General features: G+C 36.9%; 1 protein-coding gene across 6 annotated transcripts; it reads left to right on the forward strand.

The window, feature by feature from the left end:
* Positions 1-1,842: 1,842 nt before the first annotated feature.
* On the forward strand, positions 1,843-17,253 carry LOC121885435 (NACHT, LRR and PYD domains-containing protein 12-like). Of its 6 annotated transcripts, XM_042394902.1 has the most exons (9): positions 1,843-1,921; positions 3,023-3,197; positions 3,790-4,028; positions 4,103-5,903; positions 12,144-12,317; positions 13,277-13,450; positions 13,978-14,151; positions 14,660-14,833; positions 15,074-17,253. In XM_042394902.1, exons 2-9 carry the CDS (start codon positions 3,067-3,069, stop codon positions 15,084-15,086), a joined length of 2,880 nt encoding a protein of 959 aa, XP_042250836.1. In that variant the 5' UTR covers positions 1,843-1,921; positions 3,023-3,066; the 3' UTR covers positions 15,087-17,253. The 6 variants fall into 6 exon arrangements, with proteins under 6 accessions (XP_042250836.1, XP_042250838.1, XP_042250839.1 ...); XM_042394904.1 differs by lacking the exons at positions 13,978-14,151; positions 14,660-14,833; XM_042394903.1 differs by lacking the exons at positions 1,843-1,921; positions 3,790-4,028 and having other exon boundaries at positions 3,077-3,197.
* The last annotated feature ends 9,270 nt before the right edge of the window (positions 17,254-26,523 follow it).

Below are 26,523 nucleotides of genomic sequence, written 5' to 3' on the forward strand. Positions count from 1 at the left end.
CTGTTACTAAAGACAAATTGATCATATCTAGTAAAGAAGTGCTCACTAAGGGTAAGGCTTCCTTAAGCAGCCTAGTTGGGATGGGGTCTAAGAGACAGGTTGATGTCAAATGGATAACCACAGTTTTCAGTTTTGCTGTTAGGAGAACGACTGCTTTACTCCAAACATTATGAACCTGGACTGTGTGTGTAACAGATGATACAGATGTGTAGAAAATCACAGAACATTATTAACATTAGATCCTGACCGATCCTGTCAGCGTGTTGGAGATTTAAATAATCAATGAAGTTATGCTGCTGTGTCTTGCGTGTAAATGCAGGGAGATCTCTCTCTCTCTCTCTCTCTCTCTCTCTCTCTTTTGGAATATTTATATATATCCTGAACATGTATCCTGTTATCAAACAAGTGAACACAGCTTTGGACAAATAAGGAATGAATTTGGCCTTTGAAAATGGAAATGATGTCGGTGTTTATTTGCATATAAAGCGGGGAAGTGAGATCCGATCACAAGCGGTCACTCAGGAAGTATGTTAATACCAGGTGTAAACAGGGCCAATGACTCCTGAGCCCGCTAAACCGTTCAGTACACTGAAAGTTCATATTCAATTTACAATGATTTGTTTGCATTTTCAAGTTTTAACTTCACTTTTTATTTTGCATTTTTGTAAGACATGTCGTTGTCTCAAAAAGTCCTTTTAATTCACAGAAGGATGATCTCAGCGCCTGTTTGCAGAAGCTGTGTGAGTCTGAGCAGCACTGAGCGCACTCAGTCTTCACTGTTAGTTGAGTCTTAATAAATCAGAGCTGATGACTTGTCAGGATGAACGTTTTTGAGTGTCATCATGCGTTCAAGTGTTGTCTATAAAACTACGAGATGAAAGAATGAGTTTGTTCAGAAACATGAATAAAGCTGCAGATTTACATAATTTACAAGAAGAAACTGCTGAAGAGGAGACTGTCAACACTCACACATCAGTTCTTTAAAATGGCTTTTTAATGGTTTTTATTCTGTTTCATTTATTTTATTTTGATATTAAACTTATTTCTGGATTTTATATTAATAAAGTTTTTACGTTATGTACTTTGAGTTACTTCCACTGCATGAATTGTGCTTTATAAATAAAAATCTGATTGATTGATTTGAAAAAATAAAAAAGTGAAAATCACTTACTGCACTGTCAGCCCAATGATGCTGATATCTAAAATGTTTTCACTTAAATATTATTGTGCCTTCTTACAGTGTAGTGTGATCATCTTTATCTGCATGGTGGCTCTGTACTTTGTACTAACACTATAAACTGTACAGTTCACTATTCTGACTGTATATATGAACTGTTGTGTACTAACATGCAACATGAGGACTGACAGACTAAATAAACTGACTGTGGAGTTCAAATCACTTCAAGTCTCTTTTTATCAGTAAATATAAACAGCAAGTGAAGAGATATTTCTGTGTGTCCTCCCTCTGTCATATTCACATCTCACTTCAAACATGTTTGCTTCATCATTATATGGATTTAATATAATCTCACTGTAAACAATAAGTAATAATACAGCATAAAGAGGCAGAAATTTACTGCAGTCCATAAAGTTCAATCTTTTTGTGTCTCTGAGACTGTTTCTGTGAAATCATGTGACCAGCTGCCTCTCTGCTTATATAAACCCTCTCTGGCTCCTTGCTGATCCTGAGAGGTAAGAGGAGAGTTTCTGTGAAATCATGTGACCAGCTGCCTCTCTGCTTATATAAACCCTCTCTGACTCCTTGCTGATCCTGAGAGCTAGGAGGAGAGTTTCTGTGAAATCATGTGACCACAGAGAATCCGTCCCTTCTCTGAGGGACTATAAAACCTCTGAGCTCTGACTCCTCTCTTCTCTTCCTGCCTCCTCAGCATCTCACAGCTTCCTCAAGTCAACATCCCAGGTAAGAACACTTTGAAAGAAGAACCATGAAAAACTTTCAGTATCAGGATTTTGGGACACAAATGCTGCAGGAAAAAAAAACTATACCTGAATGTAATAACTTAATAAATTAAATGTTACAGAATAACATTAATTGGAATAAAAATGAAAAACTAAAAGCTGAAATTAAAGCAAAGCATTTCCTGTGAATGATTAGTAACCAAAGACATCAAAGTTTTAAAGGTGTATGTGACTGTGGAGTTCATTGTTATTTAACTAAAGATAGACAGAGCGGTCTGACACTAAATAGCTTTATTATACAGCTCTCAGCTCATGGTAGTGATGCCCAGAAGAACCAAGTTACATTTAATTCACTGAAACAGAAAGCCAAATTAATCTGAAGACAATTTATCTCTATCTAAAACCTGGATTTTATCTTCAATTGTAACACAAAAAGTATCAATTTATAATAAAGAACCAAATCAGAGAATAAATTCAGTTTTTCTGGGCAGATGTATTACTGTAAAATGATTTACAGTAGAGAACAATTACAGTACTGTACTTAGACACATATTTCCCATAATCCTTTTTGATTTACAGTAACAGTCTTTTCACACTGATATCTTACTCTGTGTGTGTGTGTGTGTGTGTGTGTGTGTGTGTGTGTGTGTGTGTGTGTGTAAAACCCGTTTTAACTTTATCTGTTTCACCCAAAAGAGACCCTCATAAACTTGTTATGTCTATGACACACACACACACACACACACACACACACACACATATACACACACATTGACAGGGTCATGTGATTTCTTGTAAGTGGCAGTACTGAAACTGAAAGTGTTAGTTCAGACTCCATTTGGAAATGATGGAGTAGAGTAGACAGATAAAAACTGAGGTCTGACGCAGGGTGAGTGTTAATAAAACATTCTTGTTTCATCGTGAAAGTGTCAGTCAGTTTCCTTCCTGAGGACTGTAGAGGGGAGAAAAGTCAGAATGAACTTCTGTGGATATAAAGAGAGGAAACAACACTGTTTGTGTGTGTTACTTTCTGTTTTCTCTGTCATTGTTGTGACTCTTGAACAGACTTGTTTCTCTTGAATCTTGCTTTCTAATCTCACAGTCAGAGTTACTGGTTTACCTCTCAGACTGACTGAAGTCCACAAAATGAGTGATTGTGAAGAGGAAGAGGAGGACAGAGCAGAGTCTCCAGTGTCCAGCTGTCTGTCTATGAAGAGTGACCGGTCCAAAGATTTTCCTCTATACTTCAGTAATGAACCTGGACCCTCAGACAGAAAGTAAGAGAACTTATCACACACATTAGTTTAGTTTAGTTTTTCTGTTTTGTTATCATTTTGTCATTGGTTTCTGTTTTATTGATTAGAGAAGCGTATGTTGTATGAAGTACCAGTCAAAGGTTTGGACACACTTTCTCATTCAAGTGAATGGGAAGGTGTGTCCAAACTTTCGACTGGTACTGTATATCTGGAAATGAAAAATGATTCAGAGAAAGCAGCAGATACAGATTTCAGGACACCAGTAAAGAAGCCTTGAGATATGTTCATGAAAGCAGAATGCCATCACTCCACTCATGTATCACAATGTCTGCACTGAGCTCGGCATCGGCTTCAGTTAATCTAGATTAACAATTAAATAAATAAAAATACTTCATGGATGAGGGTTATCATTCATTGTTCATCAAAGCCTCAATAAGAAGCAGTGTGCTGCTCTCTACTCGTCCTCCACTACTTTATCTCTCTCTCCTCCTCTGTTGTCTACTCTCAGTCCAACTCATATTGCACAATATGCCCTCTTGAGGTTGGTAACTGTCAAAACACAAATGACAACTTGTGACCCTGACATTTTAATTATAAAGAAATGTCTTCACAGAGAAAAGAAGAGGAGGAGTGGTATTTCTGTGGAGGAGCAGCTGTCCTGCTGTTCTTTGTGTCAGGATGTCCTGAACGATCCAGTCTCTACCATCTGTGGACACTGGATCTGCAGACAGTGCATCACCTCATACTGGGACCAGTCTTCATCAGGAGACTCCTCCTGTCCCCAGTGTGGAAAAAGATCCAGAACAATACCTGGACTGCAGACAGACAGTCAGACCAGCTCTGTCAGACAAAGTATGAATGATTGTTTTTGTGTTGGTAATAATGGATAACTGTCTTTGTTTAGTCTCACATTTTTCTCTTTTTAGAACATAAGATCAGTCTGAGGAGGAAATGTGAACATGTGACTGAAGGGACTGATGAAGCAGGAAATGAAACCCCCCTCAACAGGATCTACACTGAGCTCTACATCACAGAGGGACAGAGTGAAGACGTTAATACCCAACATGAAGTGTGGCAACTTGAGAAAGCCTCCAAGATGAAGACCCTCCATGACACTCCAATCAATTGCCACGACATCTTTAAAGCCTTACCAGCCAAAAAGAAACACAAAGGCTTACCCATTAAATCCTTACCCGACCAACAGAAACACAGAGTCGTCCTGACAAACGGTGTCGCTGGTGTTGGAAAAACCTTCTCAGTGCAGAAGTTCACTCTAGACTGGGCAGAGGGCTTGGAAAATCAGGATGTGAGTCTGTTGATTCTGCTTTCATTCAGGGAGCTCAACTTGATAAAAGATGAGCAGTACAGTCTGCTCAGGTTGATACATGTTTTCCATCCAACACTGGAGAAGGTCACAGCAGAGAAGCTCACTGTCTGTAAAGTTTTGTTCATCTTTGATGGCCTGGATGAAAGCAGACTTTCATTGGATTTCAAGAACAGGAAGGTCGTGTCTGATGTCACACAGATGTCATCAGTCAATGTGCTGTTGACAAACCTCTTCAAGGGAAATCTGCTTCCCTCAGCTCTCGTCTGGATAACTTCCCGACCTGCAGCAGCCAATCAGATCCCTCCTACATGCGTTGACAGGGTAACAGAAGTACGAGGCTTCACTGACGCCCAGAAGGAGGAGTACTTCAGAAGGAGATTCAGTGATGAAGAGCTGTCCAGCAGAATCATCTCACACATCAAGACATCCAGGAGCCTCCACATCATGTGTCACATCCCAGTCTTCTGCTGGATCACTGCTACAGTTCTGGAGTACATTTTGACTTCAGACCAGACAGGAGAGCTGCCAAAGACCCTGACTGACATGTACTCACACTTCCTGCTGGTTCAGACAAAGAGGAAGAAGCCCACGTATCATGAGGAACATAAGATGAGTCCACAGGACCTGACAGAGACTGACAGAGAAGTTCTCCTGAAGCTGGGGAGGCTGGCGTTTGAACATCTGAAGAAAGGAAACATCATGTTCTACCAAGAAGACCTAGAGCAGTGTGGTCTTGATGTCACAGAGGCCTCAATATTATCAGGAGTTTGTACAGAGATCTTCAAAAGAGAGAGTGTGATCTTCCAGAAAACAGTCTACTGCTTTGTTCATCTGAGCGTTCAGGAGTTTCTGGCTGCAGTCTACATGTACCACTGTTACACCAGCAGGAACACAGAGGTACTGGAAGACCTCCTAGGAAAAGGCTACAGTTACTCATCCCCAGATGACTTCCTGAAGAGAGCCATGGTCAAATCTCTGAAAAGTCAAAATGGCCACCTGGACTTGTTTGTTCGCTTCCTTCATGGCCTCTTTCTGGAGTCCAACCAGAGTCTCTTGGGAGGCCTGCTGAGTCGGACAGAGAACAGTCCAGAAATCATCCAGAGAGCCATCAACAACCTGAAGAAGATGAACATTCAGGATATCTCTCCTGACAGAAGCATCAATATCTTCCACTGTCTGATAGAGATGAATGACCACTCAGTACGTCAGGAGATCCAAGAGTTCCTGAAGTCAGAGAACAGATCAGAGAAGGAACTCTCTGTTATCCACTGCTCAGCTCTGGCTTACATGCTGCAGATATCAGAGGATGTTCTGGAGGAGTTTAACCTGAAGAAGTACAGTACATCACTGGAGGGACAACGGAGACTGATCCCAGCTGTGAGGAACTGCAGAAAGGCTGTGTGAGTCCAGATGTGATTATCAGCTTTATAAATCCATCACTGCAGAACACATACAAATCTCTCATGTCCAGTTTCTCAGTCAAAAAAGTTTTAGACACTTAGCCAACTCTGACCAGCGTATTTGAACTCCAAATGGTGTACTTTTTGTACATGTAATGAATATAAACAATTTTAAGGCAGTGTTTTACAGTGTTGAGTGTGATTAAGAAACAAAGTTTCAACATTATAAAGCCGATAAGTGAAAGATGTTTCACATCAATATTGCAGTAAAGTGTAATGGAAATGCAGATGTGTCGAAAATATTGGTACCCTTCCACCTTTTTGAAAAAAAACTAAATTTTCTCTGTATTAAGTTGAAACTGACAGAAATATATGGTATTTATCATTCTTTATTTCACATTGAATATAACTAAGACTGCTTTTGATTTACAACTAAACATATTATTTAATATAATAATGGCATGACCAAAAATATCAGTACCCTTAACTTAATATTTTGTAGCACAGCCTTTGGAGGCAATAACTTCAGTCAAGTGCTTTCTGTAACTCTGAATAAGGTTTCTCCACTTCTCCACTGGTAGATTGGCTCACTCGGGTAAACTGCCTCAGTTCTCTCAGGTTTTATGGAATTCAGATCAGGACTCATAGCAGGCCACTTCAGAAAGGTCCAACATTTTCCTCTCATCCACTCTTGGGTGCTTTTTTTTTTAACTTATTTTATTTCCTTTTCTCAAGTGCAGTCATACAGTACAATCAGCTTTTCAAATATTTATGTTAATACAGGTGTAAATGAAGCAATGTTAAGGGTCCGTTCATGATTTTTGACCTTCCATCATGTGTCCATGTGTCATCATCTATACAGCCATAATCAGTGCATGGGAGCCATTATTAGTACATAAGTAAATAAAATGAATAATAATAATAATTTTAAAAAAAAGTTACAAATACATACATACGTATATATACACCAAAAATAAATAAATAAATAAATAAAACTTCAAGTAAAATGTTCACGAATGGGAAGATCATTCTAATCAGAGGGAAAGAAAAGAAATAATAGGTGACCATTTCGTCAAGAACACCTCTGTCTTTAGTTGTAACCTTGCTGTTATGTTTTCCATATAATAGACATCCTTTATCTTCTCTCTCCATTGTGTCACTGTGGGAGGTTTCAGCCATGAGACCGTAATCGTTTTTTTGGCCACTAAAAGAAGAATTCTCAGTAGTGATATCTGACTATTGTTTTCAAATTTTTCTGGCAATATTCCTCCAAGAAAGTAAGATGGTTCTAATGGCACCTCTATTTTTAAACATTTTTTAATCTCATTTTGTATGTCATGCAAGTAACCTGACAGCTTTGGACAGTCCCAGAATATATGTGTATGGTCTCCCACCAGGCCGCAGCCCCTCCAGCAATGACCCAAGGTGTCCCCAAATTTTGAAGAAACAAGAGGTGTCCTAAAAAATCTCATTTTAATTTTCCATTCAAACTCCCTCCAAGTGGGGCTGTTGGTTACCTTGTGTCCCTCTCTACATGACTGTTCCCACCCTTCGTCTGTAATTATTGTGTTCATTTCTAATTCCCACTTTTCCTTAACATCCAGACTATTATCCATGGGATTGTCTTGTAGTATCTCATATATGTGTTATATGATCTTCTTTTTGATGGTTCCTTGAATTGTCAGCATGAAAAAACGCTCTATATTTGATGGTGTGGTGCATAGTTTATCCCATTCTTGGTGTGTCTACAAATAATGTCTCAGCTGTAGATACTTAAAGAAATCATGAGTTGAAAGATTGTTTCTACGCTGACGTTGTTCGAAGGACATCAGAACTCCTCCTTCAAACAGCTGGCCCAGCATAATCAAGCCTTTTTCTTGCCATTTTTTGAATCCTGCTCCTAATCTGGATGGAGGAAAATCAGTGTTATTTGCAATCTTCATTTGACCATATTCTCAAGGTATTCTTTATCCATTGGTTATTGATTTTATTTGCCCTCCATGTATTTTTGTTCATAAACGGAATCGTGTCCAGCACGGCAATCATTCTGCTCTATCCCAACCCATATTGTGTCAATATCCCAAGAAATCCATGCAACCATTGATCTAAGCTGGGCTGCTTCATAATATTTTCTCAAGTTGGGCAAATTGAGGCCTCCCTTGTCTTTTGAGGTTTGCAATCTCTTAAACTTAACCCTAGGTATTTTGTTTTGCCACATAAATGTAGATATCCATTTGTTAATAGTTTTAAAAGTAGAGGTAGGAACCTCTACTGGTAAAGACTGAAACATGAACAGCAGCCTTGGTAAAATGGTCATTCGAATTGTTTCCACTCGTCCTGTTAATGATAGAGGTAGGACTTCCCATCTTGTAAGATCTGTTTTTATTTCACCCGTCAGTTTCCCATAGTTAGCCTTAAAAAGCTGTGAAGTATCAGGAGTTATAATAATTCCCAAATATCTAAACCCGTGGTTAGACCAGTGGAATTCGAATTTTCCAGCTAGTTGTGTAGGCCAGTGTCCCATCAACATCATTGCCTCGGACTTTGATTGATTAATTTGGTAGCCTGACAATTTTCCGTATTCTTCTAGATTTTTAATCAGTGCAGGGACAGAGGATATTGGATCACTAATATATGTTAGTACGTCATCGGCATAGAGCGAAATCTTATGTTCTATGCCACCTCCATCCTTTATTCCTTTAATGTTCTTGTTTTGCCTAATTAAAGATGCCAGAGGCTCAATATTTATAGCAAAGAGCAAGGGACTGAGACAATCTCCCTGTTGGACCCCCTTTCAAGGTAGAAAAAATCTTAGCAGCATCCGTTCACTCGTATGCGTGATTTTGGATTTACATATATGACTCTTACCCAGTCCACAAATGTTGAATGGAATCCCATAGCAGTTAATGTTTTATAGAGAAATTGCCAATTCACTGTATCAAATGCTTTCTGTGCATCAAAATTAACTAACATAGAGTTTTGTCTGTTTCTCTTTGCACATGTTATAATATTTAAGGTTCTTCTTATGTTATTTGCTCCCTGTATGTCAGGAATAAAGCCTGTTTGGTCTGGATTCATCAGTTTTGTTATAATCTTTTGCATCCTCCTTGCCAAAATAGCAGTTAGCAACTTTTGGTCATTACATAACAGGCTGATAGGCCTATATCCCTTTCCCAGGGTGTAGGGTCTTTCCCATCTTTATGAATCACTGATATGATTGCCTCTGACCATGTGTGGGGAGGATCTTTTTTGGAGAGAGCATAATTAAAGACTGTGGTGAGTACTGGTACTAGATCATCTATAAGGCATTTGTAAAACTCTCCCGGGAGTCCATCCGTGCCTGGCAACTTATTATTTTTTAGGTTTTTTATGGCTTCTCCTGTTTCAGTTTCTGTAATCTCTGTTACCATTTTCTGAGCTTCATCCTCTGACAGTGAGGGCAAATGTAGATTAGTGAGAAATGTTTCAGTATTATCGTTTGTGTTTGATTTAGGTTCTTTGTATAATTTTTCGTAAAAAGTTGAAAAAGCCTCAGCTATTTCCTTTGGATGATATACCATTGTTTTTATGTCTGGGGTGTACAATCCTTGGAACCACACGGCTGGCCTGAGCTTTGCAGAGTTGGAAGGCTAACAAACGGCTAGCTCTGTTCCCCATCTCATAATATCTCTATTTAGAGAATCTCAAGGCCCCTTCCGCTTTATATATGAGAAGTTTATCTAGGGCCTTCCTAGTTTCTTTTAATTCTAGTAGGGTGTTGCGAGTGCCGGTATTTTTGTGCTCTATTTCTAACTGTTTTGTTTTATTTTCTAACTTAATCTGTTCTTCCAGTCTTATTTTTTTTATCTTGATGCAATCTGGATCATTTTCCCCCTAGTGACTGCTTTAGCTCCATCCCAAAGGACTGCTGGTGTTACCATCCCATTATCATTTGTCTCTAAATATTCTTTTAGGTTTTGTTTTAGATCATGCACTACTGCTGTATTTGTCAATAATGAGACATTCAGCCTCCAGTATCTAAAGTTTTCTTTACCTAAATCTATATTTAATATGACAGGGGCATGATCGCTCAGTGTGATTGCTTCAATGTGACAATCTATTAGTTAATATAAATATTGTTGAGAGATGCAAAAAAATCAATTCTGGAATAACTGTTATGGACATTGGAGAAGAAACTGAAGTCCTTCCCATTAGGGTTTTTAGCTCTTCAAGGGTCAACAAGTCCTAATTCAGAAGTTATATCATTAAGTATCTTGGTTTTTTTAGTTTGTGGTCCCTTTTCTGTTGGTGTTTTATCTAATTCACTATCTTGCACAGCATTAAAGTCCCCCCCCCACCACCACCACGATCATGCCCCTGGCGTTGTTGGCAATGATATTTGCAATTTCTTTGAAGAAGTTCTGATCAACCTCATTTGGGGCATATAAATTTACAATAGATATCTCCACATCGCCTATGCTGCCAACTACCATGACAAACCTCCCCAGTTTGTCCTGGATAACATTTTCTGAAGAAAAGGCTAATGTCTTATTTATTAAAATTGCTACACCCCTTTTTTTACCAAATGAAGCATAGTATACATGGCTTACCCATTCCCTTTGTAATTTCTTATGTTCTCCTTCTAGCAGGTGAGTTTCCTTCAACCCACAGGCATTATAAGTAGTTATAATCAGATTATTCATATATTTAAAATAGTGTTTTTACCATGGTCCCTTACTGTTGCTTTCAGCTTCAATATAATACACCTGCATCTGAGATTCAGTGTAGACTGCACATTTGTTACAAAGACAGAATTTAACTTTGAACATGTTAGAACCCCAGTGACTGAGGCAGCAAATCAACCCCAAAACATCACTTCATCTTTTCTTCTATAAATATAGGGTTGGTGTCATTTACCAAAAAGCTCTAATTTTGTTTCATCTGTCCAAAGCACATACTCTCAGAAGTCTAGTCTGGCTTTTTTGTGTCTCCCTCTTAGAATTGGGGTTCTTCTACTATTCAGCCCGGCTCATTCAGACAATGACAGATGGTGTGATTTGAAACCATCGTACCTTGAACTTGAGGATCAGCTTGGATCTGTATTGAAGTTTTCCTTGGTTCTCTGGTGACCATTCAAGCAATCCCTCTGTTCAATAATCTCAGGCCAATTTTCCTCTTGCCACCATGTCCAGAGATGTTGGCTACAGTTCCATGGGCCTTAGACTTCTTAATAATATTGGCAACAGTAGAGTGAGTAAATTTCTCCTTTTAAACCAGCTGTACGAGTGATTAAAAGATTGAAAACACCTGTGATACTATTTAAAACACAATAGTCTGCTTAAAGTATCACTCCAAATCAACAATTTCTTACAACTTTCGAAAGAGTACCAATAATTTTGTCCAGGCTATTTTAGAATGTCTTTGTAGAATAAGCATGAGTTCAGTTATTTTCACAATGTTTTTGTTTTGTTCCACTGCAAACCAAGCATAGATATGCACTGATAATGAACTATTGTTCAACACTGTTCAGGTTGTATGGTGCATTATTTTAATGAAATGCAAGGGTACCAATGCTTTTGGCCATGTCCATATATAGTGCATGCTGTGAAGTGTGTATCTCTTTACATTAGAGATGCACTGATGTGAAATTTCAGGGTTGATAACAACAACTGATAATTACCTGTTTGTTGTTACTGATACCAATATGATAAACAATATTATTTATCTTAACACCATGTAAATTATTTTGTAAGTTACACTGGCCTTGTGCAAACAGGCAGCAACACAGAGAGCAGAGGAGAGAAAGGCAAGAGAGGCAAGACTGTATGGACTACTATAATTTACTCTAAAACCATGTCTGTGTTGTTACTCTTAGTCCTCTCCTGACCTTTAAAAAAATCCCTGTTCACAACTGGGTGAACAACAACAATAGTTACATTTTCTTATTTTTCAGTCAATAAAATATCAGCCACTGACATATCATCCTTCCATTACATACATGCACACTATAAAATGTACAAACTAAGTGTTTTCAGCTTGTATTACAGCTGCTTGTTGCCAAAATTGCAACAACTTTGAGATAAAAAAAACTTGGTGCATTTACACTCATGAACACAGTTATTCTAAAAGATGTTAAATTTTAGTTTGTCCTTCACCTTTTTAGTTCTAATACAAATCCAGAAAAAGAACTGCAGGATTTTTGACTTTTGACAAAGTTTTGACAGTCAGCATTTTATCATCATTATTATCTGTTTAATACAGGCTTACTAGCTGTGGACTATCAGAGAGTCACTGTGAAGTTGTGGCCTCAGCTCTGAAGTCCAGCACCTCCCATCTCAGAGAGCTGGACATGAGTAAAAATAACCTGCAGGATTCTGGAGTGAAGCTACTTTCTGCTGCACTGGAGAGTCCAAACTGTAGACTGGAGACTCTGAGGTCAGTTCACTGACTTTGTTTTCCTCTTGGACATCATTTATTTGCCCAGATATTTAAATACATAAGAGAACTTTCATATTTAATTTGATTCATTTGTTTTTCACTAATCACTACAAATGTTCAAAGTCCAAAATGCATGTACAGTTGGCATCACTTTGAATTTAGTCTACAATTGAAATGATCTGATATTTGTAAGAAAACTGTCAAAATTATTGTACAATTATCTGTTAGACCAATTTCATGTTTATGATTTTAATGGGAAAATAGATCAAGACTTTTATTGCATCTTCAGCAATGCCTTTTATATTAAATGTTGAGAACACAACAAGAACTTATACTTAAAGTCTCATACACAGTTTAAAAGTCTCATACAGGAGTACAGACAAAGAAAGCAAACCATATTCCAAATGCAGTTTGTATCTCTAGTCATGTCTGAGCTGCCACAAACAACAGGTGACACGTTAACATGTACATGATGCTTCCTGCCTGAAAATGATGCCATTTAGTGTAGCTGCACCACCATTCATGTGAAAGTCTAGTACAATGATGATGAGAGTACATCTATGACTAGAAATAAATGCCTCAGGTGGAGTAAAAATATTTATTTTTCTGTAATTACTCAGGTTCTGTAGTGTCTTTAATGAAATTACATGTAACTGTTACCATTTACAGGAAGAAGATAAATAATAATGCACAAGCTTTTTAATCCAACATGTCTAATTTGATTGATCTGCATTGACATGAACATGTGTCTGAATGTTGTGTTGACATTTGTATGATTTCTGTAGAAGGCTGACATGATGATGTTCCACAATAACATAATGATAAAGTCAACCTGCTCATTTTAGTTAAAAGCTCATTGATTAGGATATAGTAATTTTGAATTATACATTTAAAACCTGAAAACATCTGATTGAATTATAAATTAATTTTATCTACATCATTTATTCTTCATTCAGATTGAGTTTCTGTAGTTTGTCAGAGGACAGCTGTGCTTCTCTGGCCACAGCTCTGAAATCCAACCCCTCCCATCTGAGAGAGCTGCAGTTGAGCTACAACGAGCTGCAGGATTCAGGAGTGAAGCTGCTGTGTGATTTTCTGGAGAGTCCACACTGTAGACTGGAGACTCTGAGGTCAGACATCATTTTTACTTCGGTGCTAAGATTAATATGATGTGAAAGTTGATAGTATGCTAATCCACACTGAGTATCTTAATGGGAAATTCTGCTTTCTTGTTCAGTGGTTTAGTCCATTGACTGTGTCAGAAGAGCTACATTTTAAAACTCTTGATCTAACAAACAACCCTACACTGGCTAATTTACTCTAAAACACTTGAATTGATACAGTATTTAACCGTTTTTGTTTCTTTAAAATAATGATAAATCATGAACATCAGTTAGTAAAGTTTTAGTCACTGGTGGAGTTTAAGAGGTGAAGTAGCAGCATGCTGTCATTAAAATTAATGAGAGCCCTTTTTCACAGTTTCTTTTGACAGTTTTTGACCTGCATCCTGTTGAGTTCAGGTGTTTGGAGTGTCCATTTTCTAAACCTATACATTCTAAACCTTCTTCAGCTCTTAATATATCACTCAACATTATTTTCAAGTAGACCCTCTTTGCACAAACATTGTTTTAAGTTTAAGTATTTATTCTTTACTCAGATTAAATCTATGTGGGCTATCAGTGATCAGCTGTGATTCTCTGGCCTCAGTTCTAAAGTACAACGCCACCCATCTGAGAAATTTGGAGCTGAGCTACAACAAGCTGCAGGATTCAGGAGTGACGTTTCTATGCAATTTTCTCAAAAGTCCACACTGTAGACTGGAGACTCTGGGGTCAGACAACTTTTTCTTAACTTTTGTGATGAGATTAATATGATGTGAACGTTCTGCTTTGTTGTTCAATGGTTTATGATTTGTGGTTCATTGACCGTGTCAGGAGATTTTGAGCTACATTTTTAAAACTCTTGATATAACAAACAATCCTACACTGCCTAATTTACTCTAAAACACTTGAATTTATACGGTATTTAACCTTTTTCTTTCTTTAAATAAAAAAAAACATGAACATGAGTTAGAATAGATGGAGTCACTGGTGGAGCTGCAAAGTGACTTTAAGTCACTGTGTATTTATTGAAGTAGCAGCATGTTGTCATAAATATTAATCAGAGCTCTTTTTAAATGTTTATCTTTTTTAACCTGCATACTTCTGGGTTCAGGTGTTTGGACTTCCCATTTTCTAAATTTCTACATTCTAAACCTTCTCTGAACAGATTATGAAACACTGAATGATCTCAAGCCAAATAATCTGCTTCTAACACTACATCATTTATTCTTTATTCAGATTGAGTTTTTGTAGTTTGTCAGAGAACAGCTGCGCTTCTCTGGCCACAGCTCTGAAATCCAACCCCTCCCATCTGAGAGAGCTGCTGCTGAGCTACAACGAGCTGGAGGATTCAGGAGTGAAGCTGCTGTGTGATTTTCTGGAGAGTCCACACTGTAGACTGGAGACTCTGAGGTCAGTAGAGAGTTGTCCAAATTGCACCAAATTCAACAGTGCACTTCCTTGGGTCCCCAGCAATACAGCCACCAAGTGTGAAGTAGATCGCAGAATGGTTCTTGAGATATGCAAATGACAGACAAGACAGAGAGTCCTGGCTTTATAGTTAGATGTGCTGCATCACTGACTCACAGCTGATGAAGTGATTGTCACTAAACACTGATTTATGACCTCTTTGGTTTCTTCTTCTCCCATCAGCTGGGAGTGTTGATCTGACAGAGGAATCAGAAGAAGTGGAGATGACTCTCAGTGCTGCAATCTGAACTGATCTGAGAACAGCTCCACTGTCAGACACAAAATCAGATCCACCATCATCTCTGTGTGTTCCTCTGGATCTGACAGAGTATCATCAGTGTATCTGGACTGCTCTGTCCTTCTACACAGTCTCTGCAGACAAAATGAGACTACTCCACTTAACCACCTCCTCCACCCTCCACCTGCTCCTGAATGAACAGCAGGGGCTTGTTTAGAAAAACTTCTAAAAGTCATGTCTTTGTATTTAAGGTTAAAGTTGATCTAAAACTGAGATCTCTTACCTTTTTACTTTCAAACATGTGACCATCTGTATCTGTTGAAACTGCAGATAACTGCAGAATCATTTGGCACTATAAGACTTATGGCACCTTTACTTTAAGTAAAGTCTATAAATTAAAAGTAAAAATGGTTTGGTCCCACTGAGTCCAACAGAGACTGAAAGAAAATACAGCTCACATCATCATAATGAACATATCCTGAAGAATATTAGATAAACTCTGGATAATGATGTTTTCTGTAGTGACCACTAGATGGAGCCACAACTGATGTGGACTGAAGGAAACCTGAGCAGTCTGAAATGATCCTACAACACAGATAAAGTGTTTAAACTGTGCAGACCTCAAGTAGTACTTCATGGGTATTGCAGTACTCAACTACAAACTATAACTGAGATGGCACCAAGTTATATAAAATGTCAAAAAATTTTAAATTCACGTTTAAACTCACCTTCAGTTTCCTCCTTCATAGGATTCTACAAACTTTCCTTGAAGCTGTTTGTGTCTCATGTTTAGAGATTAAATCCCTTCATAGTTTAAAGGAAACATGAGGGAGCAAATTATTCCTCAAAGGTAGAAAAATGCAAAAATAAATAAATGAAAAAAAATTCAATATCAAAAGAAAAATAAACAAACAAAATCAACAACAACAAACAAAACAATTAGCTGTAAAGTTTCACATTATGCTTCTTGAAGACTGAACAAGTTGTAAATGTTTAGAAATATATAAAAATATTTCTCATAAGTAAAAGAAAATGACTTGCATGATAACATAAAACTGTAATGACTGTTAAGAGTTTATAAATGTGATTGTCTGTGATGCTGCACACTGACCAACATGGACTCTGTCTCTACCTGGTGGACAGGAGGAGGAATTATTTAATTATAGATTCAGTTCAACTTTATTGACAAAACAGCAGCAGCAGAATGTACCAGAGGACATTTACTATATAATGAAATAACAGTGTGTTTAAGGGCAGTATTGTTGAGTGAATTATTAAATTCTCTGGTTTTATTCTTACTTTTTTCTTTGCCTCTGATGTGTTTTTGTCTTCTCTCTTTTTTTCCTCTGTGTGTAAAGCATTTTGGAGCAACTGTGTAAAGTGTTTATAAATAAAGTTGAGTTGAGTATATAAAATATATTTCACATGTGCCATCCTGTTCAGAGGTGGAAGCACTGAGATCTTTAACTGAAGTAAAAGTAATATTAGAATGAAAAAAATAATTTTAAAATTTAATTTTAACAGTAAAAATCCTGCATTACAAGTCTATAAGTCTATAGTCTATAAGTCTAAGTATAATCAACTAAATTTACTTAAAGTATCAAAAGTAAAAGTATCATTATGCAAAAAAAATTTCCTGCTGGACACCAGATGTTACACAGATGTTAAACAACAAGGTCACTAAGGTCAGCAGAAGATTATCAGTATCAATACTAGATCGGCCTGATCACAGATTTGATTTTTACTGTATTTGACATCCATGTCAAGTAAAAACCATGTGAAATGTTGTTTCACATGTGAAAATTCACATGACATCAGTACATTTTTCGATTTTCAGATATTTATAATATGTGAAATGTGAAAAAATCACATGTGATTTTAAATGTAATATCACAGGTGAAAAATTCACACAGAGACTGTAGATAGATTGATTAATTCATTAAAGCCCCTCCAGACATGTTTTAACACATAAAATACTCTGCTTGTAATAATCATTTGTGTCTGATATATTTGTTTTTTTTCCACAAAAAAGTTCACTCCTTCATCCAGAATCTGTGAATCTGTAAATATTGTTGATTTCTAAAGTTTTCCTTCTGGACACCAGATGTCTCCCTCTTCACCGTAAAGTTCATTCTCAGTGTTTGTACACTGGAGGCTTCAAATTTCCACATCACACTTATGTAAGTTGCTTACTGGACCATGATTGGCTCCAAATTAGTTGTGATGTCACAGAAACCTGTTTGTATGTACACGTTTAATCTTACATACTGTTCACATTCTGACCCTGCACAGTATATCCTCATAATTAGTCTCTTTACCAAACATCTGAACCATAAATCTATTTTTCATTCATTAAAACTAATACTATATGTGATTATTGTTGAAATGTGCTATACAAATAAACTTTCCTCACCTTGCCTGGCCTTTATCTTTCAGAGAGCAGAGAGAATATATGCTCAGGGTTTTATTGAGGTTTAATGGAGAAAAAACGTTCACATTTTAACTATATTATGGTCTTTTGTTATCATAATATTTTTTTATTGAATGTGAAGAATGCAACAACATTTTTGAATTTTTGAAAAGATATGGATTGAATTTAATGTATAAAAATGTGTATCTGCTGCACAAAACTTTAAAAAAGGAAGCAAAAATATTTCAATTTTTGTATATTCTGAGTCACTTTAGAAAAAGTCATAAAGTTTGACAGAGATGTGTTTGGGGTGTTTTCACTGCTCTCCGCTGTACAAATGTATTGTACCACAGTATTGTGTTGTTTTTGTTGTTTGATGTCACCTTTCGGGGTTAATCATGATGTTAAAAATATCTTCATCATAAACCTTTTTTAAACTGCAGAAATCTTTAAGTTGTGTTATTATGCTGTTATTAACTGCAGTATCGAGTATCTGCCTCTTTTTAATGTGCATTAATATATTTATACACGTTACCTAATTTCTGTTAAGGTTGTATTTATTAATTGGTTGGGACAGTGTGCAGTTTTAAACATAAATGATGCACTGCACTGGCGTTAGCTGCAAGCTAATTTGCATCCGCAGTCCCCCACAATCAGAACATACAACAGCACAAAGCATAAAACACACAGAACACATCATACAAAATACAAAATACAAAGCTACACATAACAGCACATCACATACACCTACAATGTCAATTAGAAATTAATAATGTTAACTCAAATTAAAAGCAAGACTACCTGCACTAATGAGAAGACCATAGATGGAGTTTAGCCTCAGTGGTCACACAGCTGATTGGTCTTTAGTAGATTTTTTAATTTGGCCTTGAATGTATTGATTGAACTGCAGCTCTTCATATCATCAGGTAAACGTTCCACTGAGTTGTGGCTTCACAGAGAAAGCTGACTGCCCAAATGCAGTGTGATGAAATGGTACAATCATGTATAGAGGATATTCTGGAAGATCTAATAGAACTTACTGAGCGAGTGAACACAAAGTCACATAGTGGAGGAGGACAAACCATTTAACATTTATAAACTAGGCACAAATGTGAGAATAATCTAAAATTGTCAAAGCTCAGTATTATAAATTTTCTCCAGAACCCTACAGTGATGGAAATGCATTGGCTTTTTGTCCAGAGTTTTTAGAGTTTGTTTGTATAAGGACTCAAGATGTTTTATGGCTGTTTCTCCAGCCTGCCCCCAACATGTGATGCAATAAGACATATAGGAAAGAATCATAGCTGCATAAATATCTGCTGCCTCCAAAGAGAGACAGTTTCTAATATGTCTAAAATTTGCTAAGTTATACTTTATGGTTTTAACCCTTTTTTTAACATGTTTCTTAAAGTTCAAATTTGGATCCAGTGTTACACCAAGATATTTAAAATCAGTGACTATGTCAATCTTTCTCGCTGCAGGTCACTTTTAAACACAACGTTGTGTTGTCTTTGAGATAAATGAAATATATCTTACAGGATAATAAACACTGTAGAAACTCTGATGATACTTCAGATCATCTGCTTTATAAAACCTCAGCTTCAGGCTTCTGGAGCGTTTCATAAATGTCTTCTTCAAACTTCAGCTGACTGAATGCTACAACCCAAAGACACAAAATAGATAAATAATATGATATAAAATCAACAACACTTCCCTCCAGGACACCTCTCAGGCTCTGTGCATTTAGTCTGTTACTGAGTTTTAATAAATCAGAGCTGATGACTTGTCAGGATGGAAGTTTTTGAGTGTCATCATGCGTTCAAGTGTTGTCTATAAAACTATGAGATGAAAGAATGAGTTTGTTCAGAAACATGAATAAAGCTGCAGATTTACATAATTTACAAGAAGAAACTGTTGAAGAGGAGACTGTCAACACTCACACGTCAGTTCTTTAAAATGGCTTTTTAATTGTTTTTATTCTGTTATATTTGTTTTTCTTTTTTGATGTTTCAGAAAATGGCCTTGACCAGACGGAGCGGGGGACAACTTTCTACTTTTTCTGTTATACAGAACATATTTCACGATGGAGTAGAGCCATACAGAATATTATTTACAGAACGTGTAAATAGGATGAGAGAGATTGCAGATGAGCTGCAGAAGATTACAACTGAATATAAAGAGACACGGGAGAGATCTGCGGAGGGCCTGAAGGCAGGACTTGATACAGGATATGCTGGACTTGGAGTGGCAGCACTTACAGCTCCATTCACTGGAGGTTTGAGTTTAGCAATATATGGAGCTGCAACAGTAGGTTCTCTTGCTGGAACAGCTACTAGTCTTCATCACAGTATAACAGGGATAACAAATGATAGAAAAATGGCAGTGCAACAGGAACTGACGGCAGAGTTCTGGACGATTGCTGAATCAGCGAGCAAAGACCTGGATGGTATGATGAAGGCTTGTGAAGACGTACTGAGACTGTCAGACGGAGCTGAGAAAGAAGAAATAATCAAACTGGAAATCAACATACTGAAGGATTTCCTCTTTAAAACACAACTCAAAATATTTGCAACTGGACACCATGTCAAAGCCGCAGCTGATAAGTATCAGGAGGCTTTGATTGGGCTTAAAGCTATAAAGGGAACAATAACAATAATAGACAGGAACAGTAGATAAACTGGGTTTGAACAGTAAATCTCAGAGTTTTTGGCCTCGTTCACTCTGCAGCAACAAGACTGATTCTGTAATATCAGTCTGATTTCTTCACATAAGGTTTAGAATCAAAGAACATTCAGGTTGTAATGAACAAAACAAACTCTATGATTAGAAAACAGATGTCCAGCGTTTATTATAACATGTTATAAATGAAAGACATTAGTGCTGATGATGATCACTGAGCTGCGACTGACTCCAGTTTATGGAAACAAACTCAGTTTAAACTCTGGATTCAACAAACTGAAAACTTGTGACTGATGGAGGAAACATAAAGCTGACGTCTGTAGACGTGACGACGTTTATCGGAGCGTCTTGAAGTTTACGTCTCACAACATTTTCAGACTTTGTCTCAGCTGATCTCAGAGCAGAAAGGACAGAAATCCTCTGCAGCTGCAACAAGAGTCTGCACATCTAAGCTGAACACAACACACTGTTCACATCATCACATCACTGTTATATTTCTTCTTATATTATAGAGTCATGATGTTATAACAGTTTTAATTGTGTTTTATTTGCTGTCATCATTTTAGTATTTTTATATGCTCTTCCAGATATTTTACACTTTTGTATTCAAGCTTTTATTGGCATTTAATCTGTTTTATCAGATTATTTCCTTTATTTGTATTTTATTATAATCATATTTATCTGGAGAGAACTTTGTGCTTATGATTGTAAAATGCTATATAACTATTATTATTGTTATTAAAAGGAAATCTGAACAAGAAAACCCACATGTCAGAAAAGTGAATAAAAATATTTTCAATTTAAAAAACTAAACAAACAAAATCAACAACAACAAACAAAATAATTAGCAGTAAAGTTTCATATTATGCTTCTTGATAAAGATTGAACCAGTTGTAAATGTTTAGAAATATATAAAAAATATTTCTCATAAATAAAAGAAAATGATTTGATAAAGTAAAACACTAATAAACACTAATGACTGTTGAGAGTTTATAAATGTGATTCTCTGTGATGCTGCACACTGACCAACATGGACTCTGTCTCCACCTGGTGGAAAGGAGGAGGAATTATTCAATTATAGATTCAACTCAACTTTATTGACAGACGTGACCAGTTACACTAACAAACACTTACCAGTAAATCAGTACTTCCTACTGGCCCATATAAAATCATGTAGAGTGGAAAATGATATATTGGAGTTTTTTACAGCTGTATTGTGATCATCAGGAGTTCAGTTATGTTACATTCAGGTTCTGTGATCTCTGTAATGTCAGTGAACCATCAAGCTGTTGGTGTGTGTTTGGTTTCTACTTCTACAGTATCTTTCCCTGCTGTGGATAAACTGAGGATGTGAGCAGCCATGTTGACTCTGCAGGAGAGTCACTGGTCTCTGTTAGTCAGCTGCCTGTACTCGAATCTCATAATAAAACATAAAAATGAGAGAAAAACTGAAAAAGAAAACAGAATCTGAAAAAAAAACCTTATTTGCAGCCAATAAAAAGGATAATTAGTTATCTTGTATTAGAAAATAGAATCCATTCATAGTTTATTACCTCCCAGTAAAAAAATAAATACATTTGAGTCATACAGACCTTATCAGGTATTAACTAACTTTATTCTCCTCAGAAACACAGTAATGATTCCACTATTACAATCCTAGAACAGCTTATAGGTGGTTATAGTTAGTTATAGATCAAGATGGAGGTAATCAGTGTTTACACTGTAGTGATTTTAACTGTCTAATTACTATCCAAAAATCTAAAAAAAATAACACCGTAAAAATATGAAATACCAATATATTTAACCTCCTAAATTTAGATAAATCAGCTAAATGTTACTGTATATGAACATTTGGTGAATTAAAACTGCACCATAACTAATAAACCTGCTGCTGTTTTGCTACACAAAGAGCAGTTAGATTCATTTAAACATGGTGTATTTTACAGATTATCACACAGCCAGAGAAAAAACTGCTGACCATTAACAATTAATTAAGGATTCCTCCAAATAGACTTCTTCCAATTAGCTGCACACACACACACACACACACACACACACACACACACACACACACACACACACACACACACACACACAGCACTACAAAGCCCCTGAAGTCCTGAGAAAATGTTCTGTTTTTCTATTATTTTTCTACTTTTGCACACAAGATAACAACTTCTGATCATATTACAAAGAGATTGATTGTAAGTCAATAAGAAAAGAACTCCTTTAACAGGGAAAAAGATGTTAGAAATCTCAGGAAGAGCAACAGAGGAGATATCCCTCTCCAGGACGGACAGGATATCGATGTCACGTGACAGAGAAGACCAAGATATTTATATCACAGTATAGAAAAACAGGATTTAAGTCTGTTTACATATTCTCAAGGTCAGTAATGAAGTAATGAAGTTGTGTCGTCATCTTCTCAAACGTAAAAACAGCTTTCTCACACTGATCAGCTGCGTGTTTAATACAGGCTGCATTTGGAGAGACTCTGAGGTTGTCAGTAGTGAGGAACACCTCCAGAACACTGATTTCCAGTCGGATGAGGTTTCCTGTTTCAGCTCCGACCGACTCTCTCCGCAGATCTTCACAAAGCTTCTTCATTTTTTCCAGATCTCTCTTCAGTAAGGCAACATTCCTCCTGAATTCTTCCATCAGTTCTTCCACTTTCTTTACACTTTCGCTCTCTGTGTTTCGTTGTTTTTCAGTGGGATCAAAACCAGCAACTAGATCCAAGACACCCACAGCAATAAAAAGTGCTGCTGCTGCTACTACAGCTAATACTATGCTCCAGCCTCCAGTGAGCGGAGCAGCAAGTAAGGCCAATACAGCTCCAAGTATTATAACAAACCTCATTGAGTTTCTTCTCATCTCTGATTCATTTTGTATATGTTTAACTTCAGCATTGATGTTTTGAAGCACATGTACAATCTGTCTCATCCTTCGCTTCTTGTCATCAAATCGTTTGATGAATGAATCTGCATTTACATAGAGTTTTTTAAGAGGATCATAAAAATCATCCAGATATAGCTGGCTCCCTCCTCCATGTGGCGTACTTGAGTCCATTTTCAGAAGGTTCCTCCAAACTGAATGTGGTCACAACATTTCCTCAGTGGAACCAGTTTGATGTCTGCTGTTGTTGTTCGGAGCACAAACTGGAGTTTCTGTGTCTGGAAGGAAACAAAGACACATCAGATAACACCGTCAACTGCTCTCAGATCAGCAGTTTCAGTTACACAGTGCAGATCAATCAGGACTTTTACTTAGTGTCAGGTAAAAGGTTTTTCATACATGTATTGAAGAAGAAATTATAATTATTTTACCAAGAAAACGTTACAATATTCCTGCATGTATTAAAGGCTCCGTCAGTGCACCTGTTAATGAGCCAGTTAATCACCATAGCAACCCCAGCCCAGGCAGGCTCTGGAAATCCTGTTTGTCACACAGCAGAAAGTTTCTCCAGTTGGTCACTTAGAGGACTTTAAACCAAGTAAACCTTACCTGCTGTGTGCGTAGATGACAGGATGTAAGTAGAATGTGTCAGTTAACTGTTATATTAATGTTAAGTAGATATTTTTATTGAGTTGGACCCTCATTGCCTGTTTGGTGTTTGCTTGTGGGTTTCAATTCTTGTGCAATCCTTGTTTAATTACATTAGTAATGATAATTACTCTCCTCTTCATGATCAAACACAAACCCACCATCACATCCCTGCATTGTGGCAGACCAATAGATAAGATTAAAAGACTAAAAGCAATTTTGCCTTAAACCTATTAGGTCCTGTTTACACCTGGCATTAACATCCACATCACATTTCATGTGAATTAAAAACATAATCCACCAATGTAATTTTTTAATGTTTTTCCCATTCCCCTAACCGGTTTCCCTCTTCAAATTGACATTCAGAATAGAAATTAAGCCATTCATTTTTCACTTGTCTGTCTGGAAAATATTTCAGAAGCTAAACGTAGCTGGATAGTTTCCTCTGTCCTGTCAAATGGATAACCACAGTTTTCAGTTTTGCCGTTAGGAGAACGACTGCTTTACTCCAAACATTATCAACCTGGACTGTGTGTGTAACAGATGATACAGATGTGTAGAAAATCACAGAACATTATTAACATTAGATCCTGACCGATCCTGTCAGCGTGTTGGAGATTTAAATAATCAATGAAGTTATGCTGCTGTGTCATGCAGGGAGATCACTGCATCTCTCTCTCTCTCTCTCTCTCTCTCTTGGAATATTTATATATATCCTGAACATGTATCCTGTTATCAAACAAGTTGAACACAGCTTTGGACAAATAAGGAATGACTTTGGCCTTTGAAAATGGAAATGATGTCGGTGTTTATTTGCATATAAAGCGGGGAAGTGAGAGCCGATCACAAGTGGTCACTCAGGAAGTATGTTAATACCAGGTGTAAACAGGGCCAATGACTCCTCAGCCAGCTAAACCGTTCAGTACACTGAAAGTTCATATTCAATTTACAATGATTTGTTTGCATTTTCAAGTTTTAACACTTTTTATTTTGCATTTTTGTAAGACATGTCGTTGTCTCAAAAAGTCCTTTTAATTCACAGAAGGATGATCTCAGTGCCTGTTTGCAGAAGCTGTGTGAGTCTGAGCAGCACTGAGCGCACTCAGTCTTCACTGTTAGTTGAGTCTTAATAAATCAGAGCTGATGACTTGTCAGGATGAACGTTTTTGAGTGTCATCATGCGTTCAAGTGTTGTCTATAAAACTACGAGATGAAAGAATGAGTTTGTTCAGAAACATGAATAAAGCTGCAGATTTACATAATTTACAAGAAGAAACTGTTGAAGAGGAGACTGTCAACACTCACACATCAGTTCTTTAAAATGGCTTTTTAATGGTTTTTATTCTGTTTCATTTATTTTATTTTGGTATTAAACTTATTTCTGGATTTTATATTAATAAAGTTTTTACGTTATGTACTTTGAGTTACTTCCACTGCATGAATTGTGCTTTATAAATAAAAATCTGATTGATTGATTTGAAAAAATAAAAAAGTGAAAATCACTTACTGCACTGTCAGCCCAATGATGCTGATATCTAAAATGTTTTCACTTAAATATTATTGTGCTTTCTTACAGTGTAGTGTGATAGTCTTTATCTGCATGGTGGCTCTGTACTTTGTACTAACACTATAAACTGTACAGTTCACTATTCTGATATATATATATGAACTGTTGTGTACTAACATGCAACATGAGGACTGACAGACTAAATAAACTGACTGTGGAGTTCAAATCACTTCAAGTCTCTTTTTATCAGTAAATATAAACAGCAAGTGAAGAGATATTTCTGTGTGTCCTCCCTCTGTCATATTCACATCTCACTTCAAACATGTTTGCTTCATCATTATATGGATTTAATATAATCTCACTGTAAACAATAAGTAATAATACAGCATAAAGAAGCAGAACTTTACTGCAGTCCATAAAGTTCAATCTTTTTGTGTCTCTGAGACTGTTTCTGTGAAATCATGTGACCAGCCTCTCTGCTTATATAAACCCTCTCTGACTCCTTGCTGATCCTGAGAGGTAGGAGGAGAGTTTCTGTGAAATCATGTGACCACAGAGAATCCGTCCCTTCTCTGAGGGACTATAAAACCTCTGAGCTCTGACTCCTCTCTTCTCTTCCTGCCTCCTCAGCATCTCACAGCTCCCACAAGTCAACATCCCAGGTAAGAACACTTTGAAAGAAGAACCATGAAAAACTTTCAATATCAGGATTTTGGGACACAAATGCTGCAGGAAAAATCTCACTATAACTGAATGTAATAACTTAATAAATGAAATGTTATAGAATATTATTAAATGAAATAAAAAAAAACTAAAAGCTGAAATATAATTTAAAAGTGTTTTACTCTCATCATTCTCTCATTATTAGGAACCAAAGACATCAAAGTTTTAAGGGAACATATGTGTGTATGTGACTACATTAATCAGCCTGTCATGGAGTTCATTTAACTAAAGATAGACAGAGACGTCTGGCACTAAATATCTTTATTATACAGCTCTCAGCTCATGGTAGTGATGCCAGAGTTAAAGTGGCTGATAGTATGTCACTCTTGTTCTGTTAGTATTGATTCTGAGTGGTTTTATCACTGAGGATTTTAACAGGTGAAGCTCTTATAAACAGTATGTCACTCATGTTCCACATGTCATATTCCCATTCTTATGATATATGCACTGCTTATTATACTGATGCTGTGTGTGATTCATAAACAGATTATCACTCTCATGTCAGTGGTGTACTGGTGGTGTGCCACTGTTGT

The sequence above is a fragment of the Thunnus maccoyii genome, chromosome 19, assembly GCF_910596095.1.
Source record: "Thunnus maccoyii chromosome 19, fThuMac1.1, whole genome shotgun sequence".
NCBI lineage: Eukaryota > Metazoa > Chordata > Actinopteri > Scombriformes > Scombridae > Thunnus > Thunnus maccoyii.

Coding starts and splice junctions, on each gene's coding strand:
- LOC121885435 (XM_042394902.1), top strand. CDS start 3,067: ATGAGTGATTGTGAAGAGGAAGAGGAGGACAGAGCAGAGTCTCCAGTG. Junction 5,904..12,143: donor AGGAACTGCAGAAAGGCTGT/GTGAGTCCAGAT, acceptor TGTTTAATACAG/GCTTACTAGCTGTGGACTAT. Junction 13,451..13,977: donor TGTAGACTGGAGACTCTGAG/GTCAGACATCAT, acceptor TTCTTTACTCAG/ATTAAATCTATGTGGGCTAT.